The 21,650-nt window shown below is 48.2% G+C and overlaps 1 protein-coding gene and 1 long non-coding RNA gene across 4 annotated transcripts in view; one reads left to right on the forward strand and one right to left on the reverse strand.

The window, feature by feature from the left end:
• The window catches only part of LOC102949505, a 104,129-nt gene that overhangs the window by 13,133 nt on the left and 69,346 nt on the right, over positions 1-21,650 (reverse strand). The window contains exon 4 of the long non-coding RNA XR_006207842.1: positions 2,712-2,784. This is a non-coding gene — a long non-coding RNA (uncharacterized LOC102949505). The remainder of the gene's footprint in view (positions 1-2,711; positions 2,785-21,650) is intronic.
• The window catches only part of GALNT15 (polypeptide N-acetylgalactosaminyltransferase 15), a 46,344-nt gene continuing 38,541 nt past the window's right edge, over positions 13,848-21,650 (forward strand). Inside the window, exon 1 of one of the 3 annotated variants that reach the window (XM_042957246.1) lies at positions 13,848-15,136. In XM_042957246.1, coding sequence (XP_042813180.1) covers positions 14,592-15,136 — 545 coding nt within the window. In that variant the 5' untranslated portion in view covers positions 13,848-14,591. The remainder of the gene's footprint in view (positions 15,137-21,650) is intronic. The other 2 variants (XM_007087357.3, XM_042957248.1) reach the window with 2 other exon arrangements.

Here is a 21,650-nt window from a genome sequence, read left to right on the forward strand (position 1 = left end):
AGTGGACATATCAGGTAACCCCATCTTTTTTGTCACACTCTGCATGTCCACAAGTGAATGTGAAAGTGCCACGGATGTTGGTTTTGAGGTTACAAATATTATAATAAGGAGGCAAATTCACAAATATCTGTGAATAATGAATAATCAGCTATACCCCAGAGTCAGCTTCTGGGGGACCCCAAATAAAGACAGCACCACAGAAACGCTTTCTTCCTCAAATAACTCAGTAGCAACTAAAAACCCTGGGAGAAATATTACACTATGGTTTGCAGGGATTGGCCATCAGGCAGCACAGGATCCCCAAGAGAGGGGACCAAACAAGGTGAGTCCTAAGATTTCCCCGGAGTGTTGCCTAGAGACTGTATCCAGGTTGCACTGCAGGAAAGAGGAACCCAGGTGGAACCTGGGGGTAGCCATGAGTTGAAGAAATGGAGCTGGGGGGACCAAGGAGGCCAAGCTGGTTGGGATTTACAAGGCAAAGTACTGGAGAGTCAAGAGCTGTGTGCAAAGAGAGCTTCAGAGGTTTGCAAGGATCTGTGAGTCTTCATATGAGTTCTGATCAGGACATGTGTGAGAGGAAACATGAGGAAGAAGGGAACAGAGGGAAGAATCCTCAGAGCTTACAGAGGGTGGGGAATATTAATGTTCCCACCAGCCAGAGTGGAAAACCTTGTGATTCCGGGGGCATCAGGCAGAGAACTCAAAAGGGTCTTGCTTCGGTAGTGGGGAGAAATTGGCCCTCATCTAAAGACTGCTCGGAGGCCAAGCTGTTTCCGAGTAAGTGTACTACCTTCCAGAGCAATGCTCAATAATACAGAAATACAAAAATATCCAACAACCAAGAAGATAAAATTCACAGCGTCTGGCATCAAAGAAAAAATTACTAGGCATGCAAAGAACCAGTAAATTATGACCTGTAGTGAGGAGAAATATTAATAGAAACAGACCAAGAAATGACACAGATAGTATCAGTAGACAAGAACATGGAAACCATTGTCATAAATACATATTCCCAACATTTGAAAGTGGAGGACAGATTGAGCATCTTAGGTAGAGACATGGAAGATATAAAAAAAGATCCAAAGAGAACTGCTAGTGATAAAATTAGAATGTTTGAGATGAAAAATGAAAAAGTACACTGGATGGGGTTCATAGAAAATTAGATGCTACAGAAGGAAAGATTATTTCACTTGAAGGCAGAGCGACAGAAACTAGAAATAGGAAATCAAATTCAGAGAGTAAAAAAAGAGTAAGAGAAGTCAGAGGCTTTGTTAGAGGGTGGCTTCAAATTGCAGGTCATTTAGGCCCATCCCTGGTACCTGGTGGTATGCGGGCACTTGTGGTCCTTGGGAGGAGACACAATGGAGAAGCTGGACCAGGGGCCAACTTTCCCAAATACCCTGTCAAGGAGAAGGCACAGACAAGCCTCCTGCCATGCTTGGCTTAAGGTGGCTTCCAACGCTCCCTAGATTTCTTCCTTCAGGCCTTAGAGATTCAGTGGGGAGCTGCCTACTATATAATTTTAAGGGATGTTCTTCCCAGGAAATGGAAGGAATGGCTGTGGAATTTTCTGTCTCTCCAGTTCCTTTCCTTATTTTTGCCCTCCCAAAAACATAGGAACCTTTCATTTTAAGTCTGTCCACTCATTAATCAGAAAGGATAGGTGACAAGAACAACAAAATGAAGATGAGAGAAATGTCCTAAATACCACATTAAGTTTTCACAGATCTTGTTTCCACTGGATGGTAAAATATAAAAATGGCAGTGGGTTTGCTCTTTTCAATGGACATCTCTGATGCTAATAATATACACTGAGTAAAGGCTGAGGCCATGCAGAAATGGATATTCAAACATTAGTAAGATACCAGCTAACTTTCTTTTGATTATGAAATATCTCAAACATATTGAAAACCATGTAATAGACACTCACGTATTTACATTCCGAGTTTTTAAAAAGTTGATTTGTGCTCATACGGGCCTCAGATCTTTCATTTTAATCAATATTTGAAGTTACGGAACAGCTACATCCCCCTCCCCTACTCTATTCCATTTTTTCCTCCATTTCCAGTAGTGCTCATCTCCTAGAAGTGTTTTACTTTTTAGTAATTTTTATGTTTACCACATGTGCTTAATATGTGGTATTATTTTGGTTATTTCAAAAATGCACACAGGTATTACACTGTCCCATTACAACGTAAGTTTTCACGCGATATTATGTTTTACAGATTTGTGTGTGTTGATGTAGTTCATGTAGTTTTTGTTCACTCATTCTAACTGCTTGTATGGAACTTCATTATGTGACATTATGTGGACATTTGGGTTATTTCCTATCTTCTGTCATTACAGTGATTCAGTGAATATCCTTGTACGTGTGTGTGTGTGTGTGTGTGTGTGAACATGTACAAAAGATCTTCCCAGAAGCGCGAATGCTGGGCTGTCCAGTGCGTGCATCCTTGACATTACTGGATATTGCCAAAATGCTCCTCAAAGACACCAGCTTACACAGCCGCCAGTAATGTGAACCGTCCCTCTCCTCCCCATCCTTGACTGAATTAGTATCACCAGGTTTTAAAATTTTTACCGGTCTGTATCTGGGCTCGCTGTTCTGTTCCATTGATCTGTTTCTCATTCATTTGCCAATACCACACTATTTAATTATTATAGTTTTATAAATTTAGATATCTAGAGACATCCTTGTTCTTCATACTTACCCATTCTTGGTTCTTTACCCTTCTGTAGGAATTGTAGGACGGCTTGTGAAGATCTATGGAAGCTCAATTAGGACTGTGAATAAAACGAGAGTGAATTTATAGCTGAATTTGAGAAGAATTCACATCTTCATGATATTGAGTCTTCTCACCCAGGATCATGCTGTTTCTCTGCAGGTTTGCTTTTATTCCTTTGATAAAATTTATATCTTGCCCACAAATTTTGTGAGACTTGTTACTAGGTACCTTAGAGTTTTTGTTGCTCAGATACCATTTCTCACTCATCAGGTAGGCTAAGATTAAAAAGGTTAATATTCTATACAGGTAATACCATGGGGAAACAGACATTTTTATCTTTTATTATTGCAAGTGTAAATTAATTCAACCTCTTTGGAGTACAATTTGTAATAGCTTTAAAGTTGGTTTTTTTTTTTTAATTTTTTTTTCAACGTTTTTTATTTATTTTTGGGACAGAGAGAGACAGAGCATGAATGGGGGAGGGGCAGAGAGAGAGGGAGACACAGAATCGGAAACAGGCTCCAGGCTCCGAGCCATCAGCCCAGAGCCTGACGCGGGGCTCGAACTCACGGACCGCGAGATCGTGACCTGGCTGAAGTCGGACGCTTAACCGACTGCGCCATCCAGGCGCCCCGCTTTAAAGTTTTTAATGCACATTTTATTTGGCCCAGAAATTCCACTTGCAAGAATTCACAAATAATATGCACACATATGTGAGATGTTGTGTGTGTAAGGATATGGAAGGCAGGATTATTATAAAAGCAAAAATTGGTAACAACCTATATGTGTATTGGTACAAGACCGGTTAAATTAACCACTGAATAGTTTATCCAGTCAGTGAAATACTATGTGGCTGTTAAATAAAATGAGGGAGCTTTATAATGTCCAAGATTTTTATTTTTTTTTTTTCTTCTTCCTGCTTGCTTTAGGTTTAGTTGGCTGTTCGTTTTGCAGAATCCTAAAGTAGTAGGTTAGGTTATTGATTTGAAATTTTTCTTCTCTTTTTCTCTTAATTTTTTTAATGTTTATTTATTTTTGAGAGACAGAAAGAGACAGAGTGAAAGTGGGAAAGGGGCAGAGAGAGAGGGAAACAGAATCCGAAGCAGACTCCAGGCTCCTAGCTGTCAGCACAGAGCCCAATGTGGGGCTCGAACTCACAGACCGTGAGATCATGATCTGAGCTGAAGTCGGATGCTTAACCGACTGAGCCACCCAGGTGTCCCTCTTCTCTTTTAATATAGGCAATTACAGCTATAAATTCCCCTCTATGTAGCTTTAGCTACATCCCATAAGTGTTGGTATGTTTTATCTTCATTTTCATTTATTTTAAATTATTTTCTAATTTCTCATACGATTTCCTATTTGACCCATTGGATGTTAAGGAGTACATTGTTCAGTTTCCCATATTTGTAAATTTCTAAATTTCTTTCTGCTATTGATTGTAATTGGTTGGAGAACATATTTTGTACGATTTCAATACTTTTAAATTTATTGAGGCTCATTTTATGGTTTACCATGTGTTCTATTGTGGAGAATGTTCTATGTGCACTTGAGAAGAGCGTGGGCTTTGTGACTGATGAGTAAAGAACAGAGCCACCTCTTAAAATTCCTTTCATCTCTTCTCCTACTGTTGTTTTCTGTAGTTATTTCCGGGCATCTCATCCTCCAAACTTGACATCTCTCACTCTCATGCCCAGTCCGTTGGGCTTTCTTCACGTTTTCCCTTTTCTCCTGTCTCACCTCTTTATTAGACGGATCGACTTAGCCTCTTTCATGGTGGATCCCCCTCCTCCGCCCCTTTCTCCTCTTTATTCTCCACTTTTCCCGTCATTCAGATTCTCCCAGACCAAACTAGAACCTGAGAACTGACCAACACGAGAATCCATTTCTCTTCCCCATGCCTCTCTAGTTCAGTGTCTCTCTATCCATTTTCCTAAAACTGCAACACAAAAAGTCCAGGAACTGGGTTGATAAGGAGAAAGCTCTCCATATGATCAGAATTCTCCATGTGGTTAAAATGAGCTGATGAAGACAAAAATTTTCCTTCTAAACCCACCTTCCATGGATCAAGACCCAGTGGGAGGGTCATGGCAGGATCAACTTCCTCCCTCAAGGTCACCTGCTGAAGCTCCTTCTTAGTTCTGTCTATATGTCACAGAACCGAAGGCAGGGCTTTGAGAGTGACAGCCTCAAAGCTGGAACCAGTTTGGCTTTAATTCATTATTGACACACTACTAAAAAGCCCTTTGGAAATTACAGCACCAGCAGGTGCCAAGCATGCAAGATCCCACGCAGCTTTCTAAGATCTTACAGCCTGTGGATGGGTGGAGAGATAATCGCACTTTCGTTGTTCATCAACAGGCCTGGAGAAACGTCAGGCCTTTACATTTTATTTTGTTTTCTTCATATTTACCCAAATATTTGTACACATCTCTATGATTACTCCCAGCAAAGTATGTGGCTGTAATTGCTTGTGGACCTCTCTTACTGACCATATCTCATTCATTTTTTTATCCTTCATGCCAGGCACCTTGCCTGGCACATAATGAATATTCAGTAATGTTTTCAGAATGAATGGAGGCAACATAATAATAAATACACCCAGTAGGGTTTCACAGTGCTTTTCCAAAAGAGTAATTATAAGTACTGCAAACCTCATATATTGGTCACTTGACTCATCTTCTCTCTCCGAAATCCACATCGACCCCGGTGCAATTATTCTTCCAAGTACTCTCAAAAGTTTAGCAGCATCTTTAATCCCTTCAGCCCCAGTTCAAGTCAGTGTAACTTTCTGCAAAGTCTATCCCACATGTATTCTACAAATGCATATGCACGCCCGCAGACGCACGCGCGCGCGCACACACACACACACACACACAAGCTACACATTTTCAAATTTGGGTATTGAGGGTGGTGCATTCACCCTGCTTTTTACACCAGGACAGAAAGTAGACCTTTGCTTTCAGAATTAGAGGAATAACGAAAGACAGAGACACGTTGTTCTCCTAGATCTCAGGCCTTCAAAGCACCTGGGGCTCAAATGGCGGGATAACTGGTGTGTTTGCTCTTCATAATTTCTTCTGTGCCCTAGGCCTTTCCCCATTCTGGCAAGTGGCACCTTGGGGAGAAGAGGATGGCACTGAAGAATGTTGCTTGCAAAGAATTAAATGCTTGGCTTTGGAAGTCTAATAGGCTAAATAGGGACAGAAACCCAAAAAATGGAAGAACACCTGAAGAGTATCAACAGTGCCTCCCTGTTCTGTACAAGAGCCAAAGGTCCCCAAAGTACAGTCTGCTGAGAGTAGATTGTGGCATCAGTAGCGACCGATTTCACCCAGAGAGGGCTCACGTGGCAGGTCTGAGGGTGGTTACGAGAATCTTGGTCCCCATTCAGAAGGACAGGAGAGTCATCGGCAGCTGAAAAGATGGAAAAAATAAGAAGAGGCTCTTCTGGAGTGTTCTCACAACATGAAGCCAAAATGCACACCAACTGAATTTGTATGGAGTCACTTGCCTGGTACATTGCTGCTGGGAGCTGGCAGGAGCTGTCTGAAGTCTTGTTTCTGGGCTCAGCACGATGTTGATTTGGGTCATGGCCATTGCCCAAGTCTAGGCTTCCCCAGGCAGGCAGAGTCAGTGCTGTCACTCCCCCACCTATCCGGATGGATCCACAGGGGATAAGCTTAGTGTTCGTGATCTCCCTCCCTGTCTGCCCCTGGCTGGTATCACTGAGCAGCCTGCCGAGCAGCAGGGGGAATTTTCTGAATACTTAGGAGAACAGCTGTTGCCTTAAAAGAAATACATAATCATGACCTGAAAACAAAATAATGGGATCTTTTTAAAAAAAATTTTTTAGTGGAATTGGGTGATTAGAATGAATTCCAAAGTACTGTTAGGGTCACTGGGATTAGTTAATCTAATTAGTATATCTAAACTAAAAAATTAGTTGTTGTTTTTTTTTAAGACAGTCTGACTTTACAATATCAGGCATGGCCTTTACCCTTCAACATATTTTTCCAGGCATAATATAGAATATGCTGAAGAATGTTTCACTCCTTTAAGGACTTCAGATCTAATAAAGTGCTGATTACATAGGTATCCATTTTATTGCACAGTCTTCAGATCAGGAAATGTGTCATAGTTAGACTTACATAAAATGAACAGAAATAATCTTGCAGAATACTATAGGAAGTTGTTTCTTTCAGCAATTACTTTCCTCTACAACCAGGAAGAAAAGAAATAAAGTCTTTATGCTGGTTGGCATCTCTTTCTTAGTTTGGATTCCGTTAAAAGAACTTGGATGTAGGTAGTTTATGTGGGGAGAGAAACAGGAAGTCCAAGCAAGGGGATGGCGAGAATGAGACAAAGAAGGGAGAACATGGACAAAGGGCGTATTGATAAGCAGACTGCCACTGGGGACAACTGGGACCTCAATCCTGCTAGGAATTCTCTAATGAATTGTGGAAGTCATATCTCAGAATAGTTTCTCTGAGCTTATTCAGTATTATCCACCAATTTCCTTTCCTTAATGACGGAAATTGCTCCGGTAGTTAAATCCCTAACTTTCCTGCCTCACTCTGCATGAAGGGTGAGCAAGCTCCCTGATGTTGGAGAGACTCTCAGATGGGCAGGGAGATGTGGGCACTGTGGTAAGCTCTCTGCACGAACAGCTAGTGTCCATCTGCAGCTGTGGTTGAACTCAGAGCAAGGCCAAGTGGGTCTAGTGTAGTCAATCAACCATGGCTGCTCAAATCTCTTGGGGAATTAAAAATAAAATTATATATATATATATATATATATTTTTTTTGTTGTTGTTGTTGTTGTTGTTGTTGTTGTTGTTGTTTGTTTGTTTGAATCCACTAGGCCAGGAGAGGAAATATTGAAGGGAAGGGAAAGCAAAGAGACCTTGGATCCTGATGGGTTCCTAAAAAGTGCCCTAAGCCCCTCCTCTAAGCCAATTCTCAAGGCAGAAAGTACATGCGGAGGTAAATGACAGAAGCCCCACATAGAGAGGACCAGTGTCCCCATGCTCAGGTACTGTCCAGGGTGATGGTAATTTCCCAGAATCCTCTTCGACCAGCACAGAGCAAGAGCGGGAGAGCAGGAGAAAATTCTTACATAGGTTTAGGCTGGTGGGTGTGAGGCAGTCTCAGAGAGTTCCCCGGGCCCCCCAAAAAGAGTGGTGTGGCTGGGCCTTGGGAAGACTGTGACCCAAGGAAGCCTTGTGTTTGGAGAACAAGTGGATTCAGCAGAACCTCTGTAGGGAAGTTTCTAGAGGCCAGATGGGAACGGGGCCCTTTCAGGGGACTCTGGCATAGATAAATGACAATGACGAGGACAGGCGTGCTCCCTCTCAATGCCTGGGCCCTGTGTAGCACCCACAACCTAGACTCTGCCCTGGGGAGAGGAAGGGGATGAAAAAAATGTGAACTTTCTGAGACCGGTTTATGTGTGAAGGCTGGATGGGTGTTTTTATTTTTGTTGTAAATAAACTCATGAACCCACACTGAGGAGAATGTGTCCTTGCACATCTGAGTCTGTGACCCGGGATTTGTACACACAAAACTGAGCTCCCTTACTTCCCCTTCATGCCCAAGAAGCATATGTCCCAGGCCAGGGAGAAAGAGAGAAGCAACCTGAGTTTGGATTTCTTCTTTGTCATGTTAAGGGAGATGTATTCTTTATTTTAAAAAATTTTTTATTTGAATTGAAGTAGAATGACACAATATTATATTCATTTTAGGTAAACAGCATAGTGCTTTGACAATTATATACATTGAGGAAGAAACTTTTTTTTGAGAGAGAGAGCAAGCAAGTGGGATTGGGGGGCAGCAAGGGAGGGAGACAGAATCCCAAGCTGAGAGCGCAGAGCCTGACGTGGGGCTCGAACTCACACCGTGAGATCATGACCTGAGCCGAAGTCAAGAGTTGGATGCTTAACTCACCAAGCTTCCCAGGTGCCCTGAGGGAGATACATTCTTTGTGAGAGAACTCTCCATCCTTAGCTGACATCAGAAGCATCTGGAAGGCCTGTTAAAACACAGATGCCTGGGCCCACCCACATCAACTCTAGCTCAGTGTGTCTGAGAAGGGCCTAAGAGGGGTCTATATTCTTGGTCACTCTTGCGTTTGAAGATGACCCTGCTGGTGGTGGTTGGGCACAGAGGGGTGGCTTACAGGCATCAAGGATGCCACTCCTCCCTTGAGGTAGCCCTGTGTAAACCTGCTCTCTGTCAGTGCTTGTCATGGTGGCCTTGACACACAACCTAACCACTGGTGATGCTCTTTTCCAGTACAATCCATGCACAAGGAAAGCCAAGCCAAATGGGTTACAGCAGAGAACCAGGAGTGCGGTGGGGTTGGCCACCTCAGGCCCGGTTCCGTCAGGTGGTCTGAGGGAAGGGGGGAGGTGGGGCTGGCATGGCCTCCCATTTCTTTTCTCCCCTCTCTTAGGCTGAACATTGGGACCCGTCCAGGCTGTCACCTTATTCTCAATGCTGCGTTCAGTGTACATCAGGTCTCATCTTCAAGAGCCATGAACTTGACGCGTGTTGCTGAGCGGGCACCGCGCTGCTTGTGGGAGAGACGAAGATGGAGGGACCGGTAACAGGGGGGCCAAAAAAGCAAACAGCCATCACCATGTGTGATAACGAAGTAAAGCAGAGGACGCACCTTGGGGAACTATCTTCTCATCCTGTTTCTTGCTCTTCTCTTCACCTCAGGTTCAGATGGGAATCCGAATGGTGACCAGACATACCCCTGTTGACATCTTGAATCACCTGGGTCAGGTCCCCTCTTACAAGGCACAGTGTTTATTTACTAGCGGATGCCCACTGTGAATCTCTCAGTCTCTGACTTGTTCAGGCACTTTAACCTGCTACGAAACTGAACTGAAAACTCAACTTTTTTCTAGGCAAATAGCAGTCTTTTCTACACTAAAGGCGCTGTGTCCTATGAGAAAAGCCAGGGAGAGGGAGAGCTGAGGGAAGGAAAAGGTGGGCGGGCAAAAGGAACTATATTAGTTTCCGGAGCTGGTATCGCAAAGCACCGCAGACCGGGTGGTGCTTAAACGACAGACATCCATTTTCTCACAGTCTGGAGGCTGAAGTCGGAAATCGAGGTGTCGGAGACTTGGTTCTCTCTGGGGCTGTGAGGGGGACCCTGTCCCATGCCCCTCCCCCAGCTGCTGGTGGCTCGCCGGCAATCTTTGGTGTCCCTCGGTGCATCACTCTGATCTCTGCCTTCCTCTTCACATCTTCACCCTGTGTGCGCCTCTGTCCAAACCTCTCCTTGCATAAGGACATCGGTAATGGTGAATTGGGGTTCACCTTCATGACCTCATCGTACTTGATCATCTGCAAAGACCCTGTTTCCAAATAAGGTCGTATTCCCAGGTACCCATGTATAGGACTTCAACCTCTTTTGAGGGGACACAGTTCAACCCGTAATAGGAATACAGGTGAGAAAGAGAAGAGAGAGATAATGGGGGACAGGGCCTATGGGACTGTGTCCAGCCCTTCCTCCTCTAACTAGACCTGGACAGGGGCAGGGTAGCCCCTGAGGCTCTGGGAAGTGACAGAAGGGATGTCCCTCAGGGAAGTCCCATTTCTTTCTCTTTTTTTTTAAGTTTATTTATTTATTATTTCAATTTTTAATGTTTTATTTTACTTATCTTTGAGAGAGCATAAGCGGGGGAAGGGCAGAGAGAGATAGGGAGACACAGAATCCGAAGCAGGCTCCAGGCTCTGAGCTGTCAGCACAGAGTCTGACATAGGGCTTGAACCTGTGAACCGTGAGATCATGAGCTGAGCCGAAGTCGGACACTCAACCAACAGAACCACCCAGGCATCCCTATTTATTATTTTAGTAATCACCACACACAGTGGGGGCTTGAACACATGACCCCCAGATCAAGAGTCACATGCTTTTCCGACCAAGCCAACCAGGCTGAGAGGAATAAGGTGGAGGCTAAAAGGACTTTATGTTGTGTTTGGAGATCCATGGCTTGCTTGCTTTTGTTTTGAGTGGAAGACACAGAGAAGAAAATTCCAGCTGCATGAAGACAGAAGCTAAGTGCCAGCGTTGTAGACTGAAGATGCATGGCTGATATCTGGGTGCTAAAGGGGGGCTCCTTTAGCTGGTACAAGCAGCAAAGTAACACCCCTGTGAGCCAGGGGCTGGGATGGGCCAGGAAGGCCTGCTGCTCCCTCTACTTGGGGTGGCTCTGTCCACGGGGGGATGTACATGGGAATTTTATTTCCTTCTGGGCAGACTGAAAGTATCACCCCATGATTATGGGCTGTGTGGAACCTTTTAGGGCTGATCCATATCCCAGAGTCTCAGAGGACACACAGACCTCACTTGAGTTGAATCAGAATAGCTACAGCATCGTCCCTATATTCATTCGACAAATATTTATTAAGTGCTTACGCTCTGCCAGATACAGTCTCTGGGGAAACAGCAGTGAACAAACTGATAGAACAGCTCTCCTTGTGGAGCCCACCTCTTATGGAGGTGGGATGGGGGCATAGACAACAAAGAGCCAAGTGTCTTACTTATCAATTGTTGGGAAGAGCTCCAGAGACTCTCAAAGAAAGCGAGGCAAGAGGACAGAGAACACCATGGGTAAGATGGAGGGCTTCCGCTGTGAAACGGTGGGGAAAAAACACAAAAGCGAGTAAATGAGCCTTATGGCTGGTTTCTGGGGAAAAAGCAGTCAAGCAAAGGACGGGCCAGGTAAAGGCCCCGAGGAGGCATGATGTGGCTGACGAGTTTGAAACCAATGTTGCCGGAGAGGGTAGGGGAGGGTGTTCTGCCCTGAGGCTGGAGACTGCGCCTACCTTGTTCTCTGAAAGTCCCCTGGAATCATCCTCGTGAGCCTCAAAATGTACCAGAAATTCTAAATTACATCTTCCAGAGTGCCTGTGTCTTGAACCTGAAAGCCATACAACTCTCACCCCAGCCTACCCTGATGTGGGATTCGGAAAGCACGGTCCAATCCAGCAATCCCTAACTGCTGTCCATCGGGACACTGTGCTAGCCTATTAGGAACAATCACATATAACCCACCATGTCACCTCTGACTCTGAAAGGCTTCAGGGGAAACACACACACACACACACACTCACGCACACTCACACACGCTCTAGAAGAAGCAACAGAATCAAAAGGAAAAGCATTTTTTTTTCCATGAGATGTTTAAGCTCACATTCCAAGATCAAAATCAAAACAGAAACAACGAGCAATTCATTTCAGGAATTCCCCAGTGGCGTTCCTCCCCCCACTCCACTCCTGATTACTGGGAAGGCTGGGCCGTTCTGCAGTCATCAGAAGAAATGCGGAGTTAGTCACCCTTGATCAGCTATTCGGGCCAGAAGCTCAGGAACTCTGAGCATGCTGGCATCCATTCTGTCTCCCATCTACGTCTCGCGCTCCGTGACCTTGGATCTCATGGCTTCAGACATCATCCCTGTGAAGTTTTACCACCTGCAAGCCAGACCTCTCCCTTCACCTCCAGCTATTGCATGTCCCACTGCCTACTCTCCATGTCCCCTTGACTGTCTAGAAGACATCTCAAACTTCACATGGCCCAAGGAGCCACTGCCATTCATCCCCTTCTACCAACTCCTGGTCTCCCACATCTCGGCCGATGGCAACTCTACTCTTCCAACTACCAGACTTGAAAGCTTGAAAATCATCCTTGACTCCTTTCTTTCTCTGACACTGGGTATCAGTTCATCAGCACCTGCTGTAGGTTCTTCCTGAAAATATACCCAGAAGCCGGGGCACCTGGGTGGCCCAGTTGGTTGAGCATCTGACTCGATTTCAAATCACGTCATGATCTCTTGATTTGCAGGATCAAGCCCCGGGTCAGGCTCTGTGCTGACGGTTCAGAGCCTGCTTGGGATTCTCTCTCTCTGTCTCTGTCTCTCTCTCTCTGCCCCTCTCCCACTCTCTCTCTCTCTCTCTCTCTCTGTCTCTCTGTCCCTCCCCCCTCTCTCCCCCTCTCTCTGCCCTCTCCCACTCTCCCTCCCTCTCTCTCTCTCAAAATAAACAAATAAATAAACATTAAAAAAATATGTCCAGTAGTTGCCTACTCCACACCTCCTCCACTGATGCCACTTTGGTCCACACCCTCATCGTTTCTCGCTGCAATAATGTTAGCCTGACTTGACTCCCTGCTTCTGCCCTTTGCTCCCCCAGTCTGATGCCAACACAGCAGCCAGAGTGATCCCATTTAAATCTGAGTCAATTGTGTCTGTCCTCCGCTCACAACCCTCCAAGGGCTCACATCTTACTCAGAGGAAAGAAGAGAAGCCAAAATTCCTACGATGCACTCCGATGTCCCGTAGGATCCCCCCTCACCTCCTGCCCCCACCTTACCTCTTTCGTCCTGTTTTCCATCCCACTCTGCCCTCCTCATTCTGCTCCTGCCACACTGGTTCTCTCTGCTCCTCCAAAGGCCTGGCACGTGCTTGCCACAGGACCTTCACATTTGCTATGCCCCCTGCCCCAAATGCTCATCCTCACATCACTGCCTGCCCCTCCTTCTCACACAGATGCTAGCTCTTCTGTGAAGCCTCCCCTCACCACTCAGTGTCCCCTGTCAGTCCCCAGCTCATGCTCTCCAGCCCCTTTCCCTGCTTTACTTTTCTCCTTCACCCGTATCACCCCTGACCCACTGCCTTTCTGAATTAATTCTCTGTCTGCCTCTCCCACTAGAAGGTAAACTCCATGAGGCACAAATTTTGGTGCTTTATTCATTGCTGGACTCCCAGTCCCGGAATAGTTTTGGCACATAGTAGGTGCGCGTCAACATCTGTTGGTTGGATGAAGGAGGTTTTACAACTGAAGGAACACTCCTCACCGGATGCCCCTGCTTAGTGGCCAGTGCCTTCAGATGCTTTGGTGGCAGGAGGGGCATACAGGAGCGTCTCCCCCCCCCCCCCCCCAGCTTCCGTCATTTTCAGAGGGACAAGGACAGTGGTCCTCAGCAAGGAGGGAGAGTCCAGCCTAACTTCACACATCGCCTGTGGGAGGCTGAGGGTACAAATAGACAGCTGTTTGCATCTATGCCACAGGCACAGGCTTTCTGAAACCAGGAGGGAGTACTATTTCCTTCCCCTGTGGGTGGGGGAAAGAAGTCTTCCTATGAACTATGAACGAGATTCAGATCTGAACTTCTGGGATGTTCCTGTTTGGGTTTGGTCCTAGCAGTGACGGTTTATATTTTGCCCTGGAGCTGTGCGCTGCGGGATTGTGCAAAGCCCCGGGAACAGTGAGGGCATTAGGACCAGGAGCGAGGCTTGGCTTGGCTGGGGCTGCGTCTGGCAGAGGGCTCTCAGCTGAGCGCAGAGCTATGTGTGAAAGGAAATCAGGCGCTGCCTGCCGGCTTCACATCTGTTGATCTGACCTGACTTGAAGCGTCCAAAGGAGGACCACTGTCAGCGCTGCTGGACTGAGGACCCACCAGCTGCCTCTCCAGACATCGCCTAGCAACCTGACCATTCATGCAAGGGGGGAGACGAAACACGTGGGACTAAACACCTGAGCAGAATGGAATAATTTTTTTTTCCTTAGGAGAAAAAGGGGGTAAAAGGGGCCAAACAATTCAATTTGAAGTCCCTGTGAATGGGCTCTCAGAAGGCAATACAGAAATCCACTCAGAGAGGTCCTGTGGCTTTCTGATTATAAGTGGAAGTCAGTCTTACACATGCTGTTGGCAAATGTCAGATGGGAAAAAAAGGAGCAGGTTAAGTGACCAGCAAAAAACTTCCAGGTGGAACTAGGAAGCCAGGTTCTCCTGCAAGCCCGAAGGAACCTGGAGCAGGAGGAGGACGCGAACGTGAATATGACCTGTTGCATATGGCAAGTTCCAGCAACATGCTCCTAAGGAAGCGATGCAGGCATGGGCCGTGCAGACTGCAATTCCTGCTGCTCTTACTGATGCTGGGATGCGTGCTGCTGATGGTGGCCATGCTGCACCCTCCCCCGCACGCCCCGCACCACGCGGTCACAGTCCTGGCCACCCAACACAGCCCAGGTGCTGGGTATCGCCTGGACTTCGGGGAATCCCAGGAATGGGTGCTGGAGGCCGAGGATGAGGGCCAAGAGTACAGCCCCCTGGAGGGCCTGCCCCCCTTTATCTCACTGCGGGAGGATCAGCTCCTGGTGGCCGTGGCCTCACCCAGGGCCAGAAGGAACAAGACCCAGGGCAGGAAAGGTGGCAGCTACCGGCTCATCAGACAGCCGAGCAGAAGGCAGGATGAGGAGGCCCCAGAGAGGGACTGGGGGGCCGAGGAGGAAGATGGGGAGGTATCTGAAGATGAGCTGACCCCACTCAGCCTGGAGGAGGCGCTCAGTGCCCGCATCCCCCTGCAGAGGGCGCTGCCCGAGGTACGGCATCCACTGTAAGTAAGGCCCTGGCTTCCCCTTCCCCCAGGTACTGAGGCATCAACAGACCCAGGAATGCCAACTTCCTGCCACCGGCTGTCCTTAGGGCAGCAGTTCCCAAGGTGTGGTCCCTGGACCAGCCGCAGCAGCATAACCTGGGGACTTGTTAGAAACGCAGAGTCTCAGACCGCATCCCAGACCCACTGAGTGAGAAACTGATTTAACCAGCCCTGCAGGTGAGGAAAAGGGGAGCTCTTACTGGTTCTTCCCTTCCCCATCCTGTTCTAGTCCTTCTGTCTCAGGACTATCAGGTCAAACAGCTTTATCCATATACCACACAGGAGCTTGGGGCAGATGTTCTCCAACCCACCTTCCAGTTCTAACACCCTGCCTCCAGGACGTTTTGATATTATGATTGTTGTTAGGGTTTGCTTTCGTTTCGGGTCAAAGTAACAATCGCAGCTAACATTTACGTGACTCCTTCCATGTGCCTGATTTTAATCTAAGAGCTGTTCGTCTATCAGTCCTTACAAGATGAGTGCTATTATTACCATCAGGCTTATTTTATAGGTATGAAAACAAGGCACAGAGAGGCTGAGTAACTTGCCCACCGTCACACAGCTAGCAGGTGCCAAGGCAGGGATTTGAATCCAGGAAGGAAGAAGCTCCACTGTGCCTGAACTGCCACCCCATTAGACTTAAGGGGACAGTACCAGTGCGCAGGAGCTAGAATGCGTGGTGCTGCAGCCTGACCTGGCGGGGTAGCCCCACCCCCGGAAGCCAAGCTGGAGAGTGCATCCAGGCTATACCCAGGAGATGCTGAGCTCCCCTTGTGCATCCCCTGTCCTCCCCCTCCCTTACTGTGGCTGGCTGCAGAGGAGGGCCCCAGTCGGGCATCCGTGGCCGGTGCGACTGGTTAGCTCTGGGAAAACCCTTCCCTGTAAGCCACTGCTCTTCCTAGAGCCCAGAGTGCTTCTCACGAAGCAAACCCACGTTCAGACCTTCCGAGTGAGTGGATCCATCTAGAGCCGCCGTCAAGAGCAAGACAGTGTACTCCTCTGATCCCTGGTGGGGTTCCTGTCGGTCTGGCCGCTTGGCAGTCACCCTCGGGGTCAAAGCCAAACGGTCGCTGACGTATTGGTTTGATCGATGCCGGGGTCCCTGCCACGCACACAGGAAGCGAGTGATTGCCGAATGAGTGAACGTACTGTTCTCAAAGTCTTTGGATACATCTTTCTCTTTGGCCTAAGACAAAAATGAGTATCTTCATTTTGCTGATAAGAAGCATTGCCTCAAGCAAGAGGGTCTCTGGCCACCCAGAGGCGTGTATGTGTGTCTCTGCATTATGCAAGTGCGTTGTGACTATGAAGTTCTGTGGGTACGTTGCATATAGTTGTGCGTGAGTGTGTCGTACACGCACTGTATCGTGTGTGGCGAATGGATGCTACGTACGTGTGCTGCGTGTAGTACGTGCGCGTAGTGGATTACGTGGTGCCCGCGTGCCTAGTACCCGCGTGCGTTGCGGTGTGAGTTGTGCACGTGTAATCACACGTGCACGTGTGTGTGGATGTGTCCGTGTCCTTATGCGCGTGTGCACATTGATAGGTGCAGTGGCGTGTGTGGTACACGCGTGATTGCGTATGTTTCGCCCTGGTGTGACGCGCGCACGTGTGTTGTGATTTGGCTTTTGTTGTGTATGCGTTTTTGCGGGACGTGTGTGCATGTATGTTGTGTTGTGCCCGGGCTACGTGTGTTTGATGTGCCTGTGTGAGTGTGCGACTCGCATGTGTGGTATAAACGCCTTGTTAGAGTTGTACACGGGTAGGTGTGCTGTGTGTGCTATTCGTGCAGCGCGAAGCGCACAGGCGTTGTGTGTGCGTGTGGTGCACGTAGGTTAGAAAGGCGTTGGGCGAGTTGTACGTGTGTGTGTGCAAGTGTGTTGTGTGTGTTATGCTTCTGGTGTGAAGTGCCTGGTAGGTGTTGCGCGCCTGCGCTGTGAGTGTGGGCACATTTTGTGTCACGTGTGCGACGTGCACTGACATCGCATGCGCACCACTTCAGTGGTCACTGCTTCAAGCCAGGGTGACCACGTCGGCTCAGTTTGTCTCGGTCTCCCCGGACTGGGACGCCTCCCGGTCCCTGGCAAACCTGAACGGTTGGTCTCCCCGCCCCATACTTCCCTCCCCTTGCCCCGGTTCTAACGACAGCCATCGGCTCTGTCTAGAGGTGTGTGGCGCCCTCTGCTGGTCGCAGCTGCTCCCTGCAGCCTGTGCGGTCTGGGCCTTGGCCCCCAGCCTCTCCTCTACCCTCTGCAGTTCAGGTGCTGGGTGTCTCTTCTGGCCCCTCTCAGGACATACAAGGGATCCTCTGCAAACTGAGGCAACAAGCCCCCACTGTCCCTCCAGGGTGACAGGACTCTCCTACTGTCAGCGCTTTAAAACCAGGCCAAAATTCAGCTTATAAAAGAACGGCCATATATTAAGCACCTACTCTGTGTGAGTCCTGCTCTGCTTTCCCACCAGGGTTGGGAGAACTCTGGAGACCCCAGTCCCTCTGCCTTCTGCTGGAGTGTGCCAAGCACCACCCACCCCAGGGCTTTGCGCAAGCCTGTCCCAACTTGGGCTAGTCCCGCGCGCCCTTCGTGCACCGAAACCTCTAGACCAGCCCTGGCCTTTGCTCATCACCCCCATCCAGGCCACAGGCTTTTTTCTGAGTACCTCCGGGGTCACTGCTGGAGGTCATTTTGAAAAGGGGCATGCCAGGAAGTTAGTAATAATGTAGGACCAAGACAGAGAAAAAAGTCAGTGTAAAAGGTCAAAAGGCAAACTCTGGAAAGAAAGGTAAAATTACGGTGAACTTTTATCTGAGCACTTACTATGTGCTAGGAACCCTGCTAAGTGGTTTTCATTCACTTAATCTTCCTAATGAACCCATAAGCTGGATACCATTAATATTTCCATTTTACAGATGTGTAAACTGAGAAACAGAAAGGTGAAGGGACTGGGGCCAGGTTATCTGACCAGGTGTGTCTGACACCAAAGTCATGTTCTTTCTGTTTGTTTGTTTTGTTTTGTTATTCTCAAGTTAGATAACATACAGTGTGATACAGTGTGGCCTTGGCTTTAGGAGTAGAATCCAACGATTCATCATTTACATACAACACCCAGTGCTCATTACAAGTGCCCTTCTTAATGCCCATCACCCATTTTCCCCACCCTCCCACCCCGTCAACCCTCTGTTCTTTGTATTAAAATTTTTTTAATGTTTATTTATACTTGAGGGAGGGAGAGAGACAAAGTGTGAATGGGGGCGGGTGGTCAGAGAGAGAGGGAGACAGAATCTGAAACAGGCTCCGGGCTCTGAGCTGTCAGCACAGAGCCCTATGCGGGGCTCAAACCCACAAGCCATGAGATCATGACCTGAGCCAAAGTCGGACGCTTAACTGAGCCACACAGGTGCCCTGTTCTCTGTATTTCGGAGTCTCTTATGGCTTGCCTCCTTCTCTGTTTTTATCTTATTTTTCCTTTCCTTCCTCTATGATCATCTGCTAAGTTTCTCAAATTCCACATCTGAGTGAAATCATATCATATCTGTCTTTCTCTGGCTGCAAAGCCATGTTCTTAACCACCACGTTGTACTTTCTGAGCAAGTCACTTAGGCTAGAAGAATTTCAAGTTTTTCCACCTATAAATTAGGGAGAGCTCACACTGGTCCTCAGGGAGACACGGAGGAGGATGTCTGTCACAGCATCCTTGGTGGCACTGAAGAGTTGGAAACCACCTGGACACGTCACGAGTGGGCACCAGGGAAGCTGGGCACAGCCCAGAGACACGGCGGGACGTAGAAGCAACAGACTCGGTGCACAATACCCGGTGGAGGGAGACCTTCAAGTACCATGCTGAGTGACACAAGTAAGGCGCAGAAAAGGGGTCCATAGCACGACATCACTGGGGAAATGTGAACTCCATGCGTGCTGACCAATGCATTCTTTACAAGAACAGAGGAAGCTCCGGGGAGTGGCTGTGTTGTGTGGAGGGCTGGGTCCTGGGGCAGGCGCGGGAATAGCGAATGAATATATAGAGGAAGTAAAGAGAGGGGCCCACATGGGAGCCCCAGACTGAAGACTAGGACTGACTCGGCGCCTCAAAGCTGCTCTCACAGAGGGGGTCGGGGAGGAGCAGGCCTTGCCCTTCAGCCTCCTGTGGCACAACAGCTTTCAAGGCTCTTCCGAGCCCAGCTCTCCTTGATCATCCTGGGGCCTAGCGTAGGGCAACGACTGCCCGCATCAAAGAGGCTCCTGACGGAGAAAGCGCTCTGTAATCTGGTCTAGGCAGTGGCTCTCAAACCTGAGTTCACATGGGACCACTGAGAGGGCTTGCTATAATGCAGCTTCCTGGCCTCCTCTCCTACAGTACCTGACTCAAGGGTCAAGGGTGGGGCCCAAGAATTTGGTTTCGACAAGTTTCCTGGGAGACGTTCATGCTGCTGATGTGTGGGCACTCTTTGTATCTAACAGGTTGGACAGAGCCACGCTTCTCAGACTTTCAAGTGTATGCAAACCCCTTGCCCCGGGGAATCTCATTAAAATGCACAGTCTAATGTAGTAGGCTAGGGGTTCCACCCAAGATGCTACACTTCTATCAAGCTCCCAGTTGGTACCGGTGTTGTTGGACCACAGGCCACGTTTTTGAGCAGCAAGGGGCTTTATCGCTGGTTTGCCAAGTATGTACTTGTGGATTCCCCCACATTGCTTGTTAAAAATGTAGATTTTCAGACCACTTTTCTAGAGACTCCCCATAGTTCTGATTTGGAATGCAGTGATCTGAATTTTAAAAAGCTGATGTTAGTTTGGGGAACCACTGATACAGACAATGAGCAGAGAGGTAGTAGAGCTCTGGAAGATTCCACAGAGAAGGGAGTCGCGGGATTGGAAAATAGAAAAGAGAAGTAGTGAGCCACACAGTCCCCTTCATGACCTGGAGTTTTGTACTTAAATATAAATGTCAGCTCGGCTATTGCTGGCTCTGTGCTACCTACCTACTCGCATCAGTTTATAACTTGGGTTCATATTTTGGCCCGTGTTAGCCTGGTTTATATACCCGCAACTGTGACTAACTCACATGCCCAAAGAACAGGAAACCTGGGGCCGAAACCCGGCCCCATCTCTTACTGTGTGACCTTGTATAATCACTCAGCCTCTCTAAGCCTCAGTTTCCTCAACTGTAAAATGTAGATAAAATAACACCCTTGCATGGGGTTGTAGGTTAAATGAGATAAAATGTTGATGATCTCCCCCTCCCCCCCCCCGCACCCCGGAATTCAAGTCCAAACGGAAGTTGTCCTTATCATATTCTGGAGTATAGGGTCTAGGAGTGAATTGAAAGATGGAGAAAAGCCAGAGCAGGCAGCTGTGGACATCACGTCATTGTCCTTTCTCTGATCAAAGAGTTATTTTCTACCCCGTGGGCTGCTAAATCATCACTCACTTGGTGGCACACTGGAAGCCCCTGGTAAGTGTTACAAACGACCCATACTGGGGTCCCACTACCAGGGATTCTTATTTAGTTGGTCTGGGGAGGGGCCTGGGCCTCCCCAGGTAGTTCTGATGCGCAGCCGGGGCTGAGAAGCAACGCTGTGGGGCACCAGGTGGGCAATGGCATTTCACAGGCAGTGGGAAGACATAGGAAGGGGTATCCTCCGCTTCGTTCCCTCCCTCCCGCCCAGAGGCCGCTTTGGCAGCAGCTCTATTTTGTCAAGGAGAAGGTGGTGGTGCAGTCTACCTTCCGGTCAGGTCAGTCGAGTTCCAGGCAGGCAGGGAGCCACTCCAGCATGTCTCCCCACCCCTATGTTGGCCCTGACACCTGGGCTACAAAAGTGAGAGAAGACGGCTGGCAGGGCACCAATAAATCGGAGTGAGTAGGTGCGGCCCTGCAGTGGGGGCTTGCAGGGGAGAGCAGGAAGGAGCAGCCTGGGGCAAACACCTGGTGCTGGAACTCAGCTTATCTACCCCCCCACTCAGGAAAGGAGGGAAGACAACCCAGTGTGGTGAATAGGCGTGCTTGTTCTGGCGCCCGGCCAGCCAGGTCACAAGGGGAACTCACAAGTACCAAGCTTTCAGCCCTCAAGCCCAGTGTAGCCAGGGCTGGGAGCCGTGCGTCCCCAGATCTCCACCCATCCTCAGTGCCTGTGGTGTAGACAAGGCTGAGTATAACCCTTTGAGATCACAGGGCGCCTGGGTGGCTCAGTCAGTTGAGCGTCCGACTTCGGCTTAGGTCATGGCCTCGCGGTTTGAGATTCATGAGTTCAAGCCCCGGTCGGGCTCTGTGCTGACAGCTTGGGAGCCTGGAGCCTGCTTCGAATTCTGTGTCTCCCTCTCTCTCTGCCCCTCCCATGCTCACACTCTGTCTCCCTCTCTCTCAAAAATAAATAAACATAAAAAAAAAATGTAACCCCTTGAGATCAAATGTGCCCGTGGTAGCCAATGCAGTAGAGTCTTGCTTTGTGCTTCGGGTTAGGCTTGGGGATTAGATC

The sequence above is a fragment of the Panthera tigris genome, chromosome C2, assembly GCF_018350195.1.
Source record: "Panthera tigris isolate Pti1 chromosome C2, P.tigris_Pti1_mat1.1, whole genome shotgun sequence".
Classification (NCBI taxonomy): Eukaryota; Metazoa; Chordata; class Mammalia; order Carnivora; family Felidae; genus Panthera; species Panthera tigris.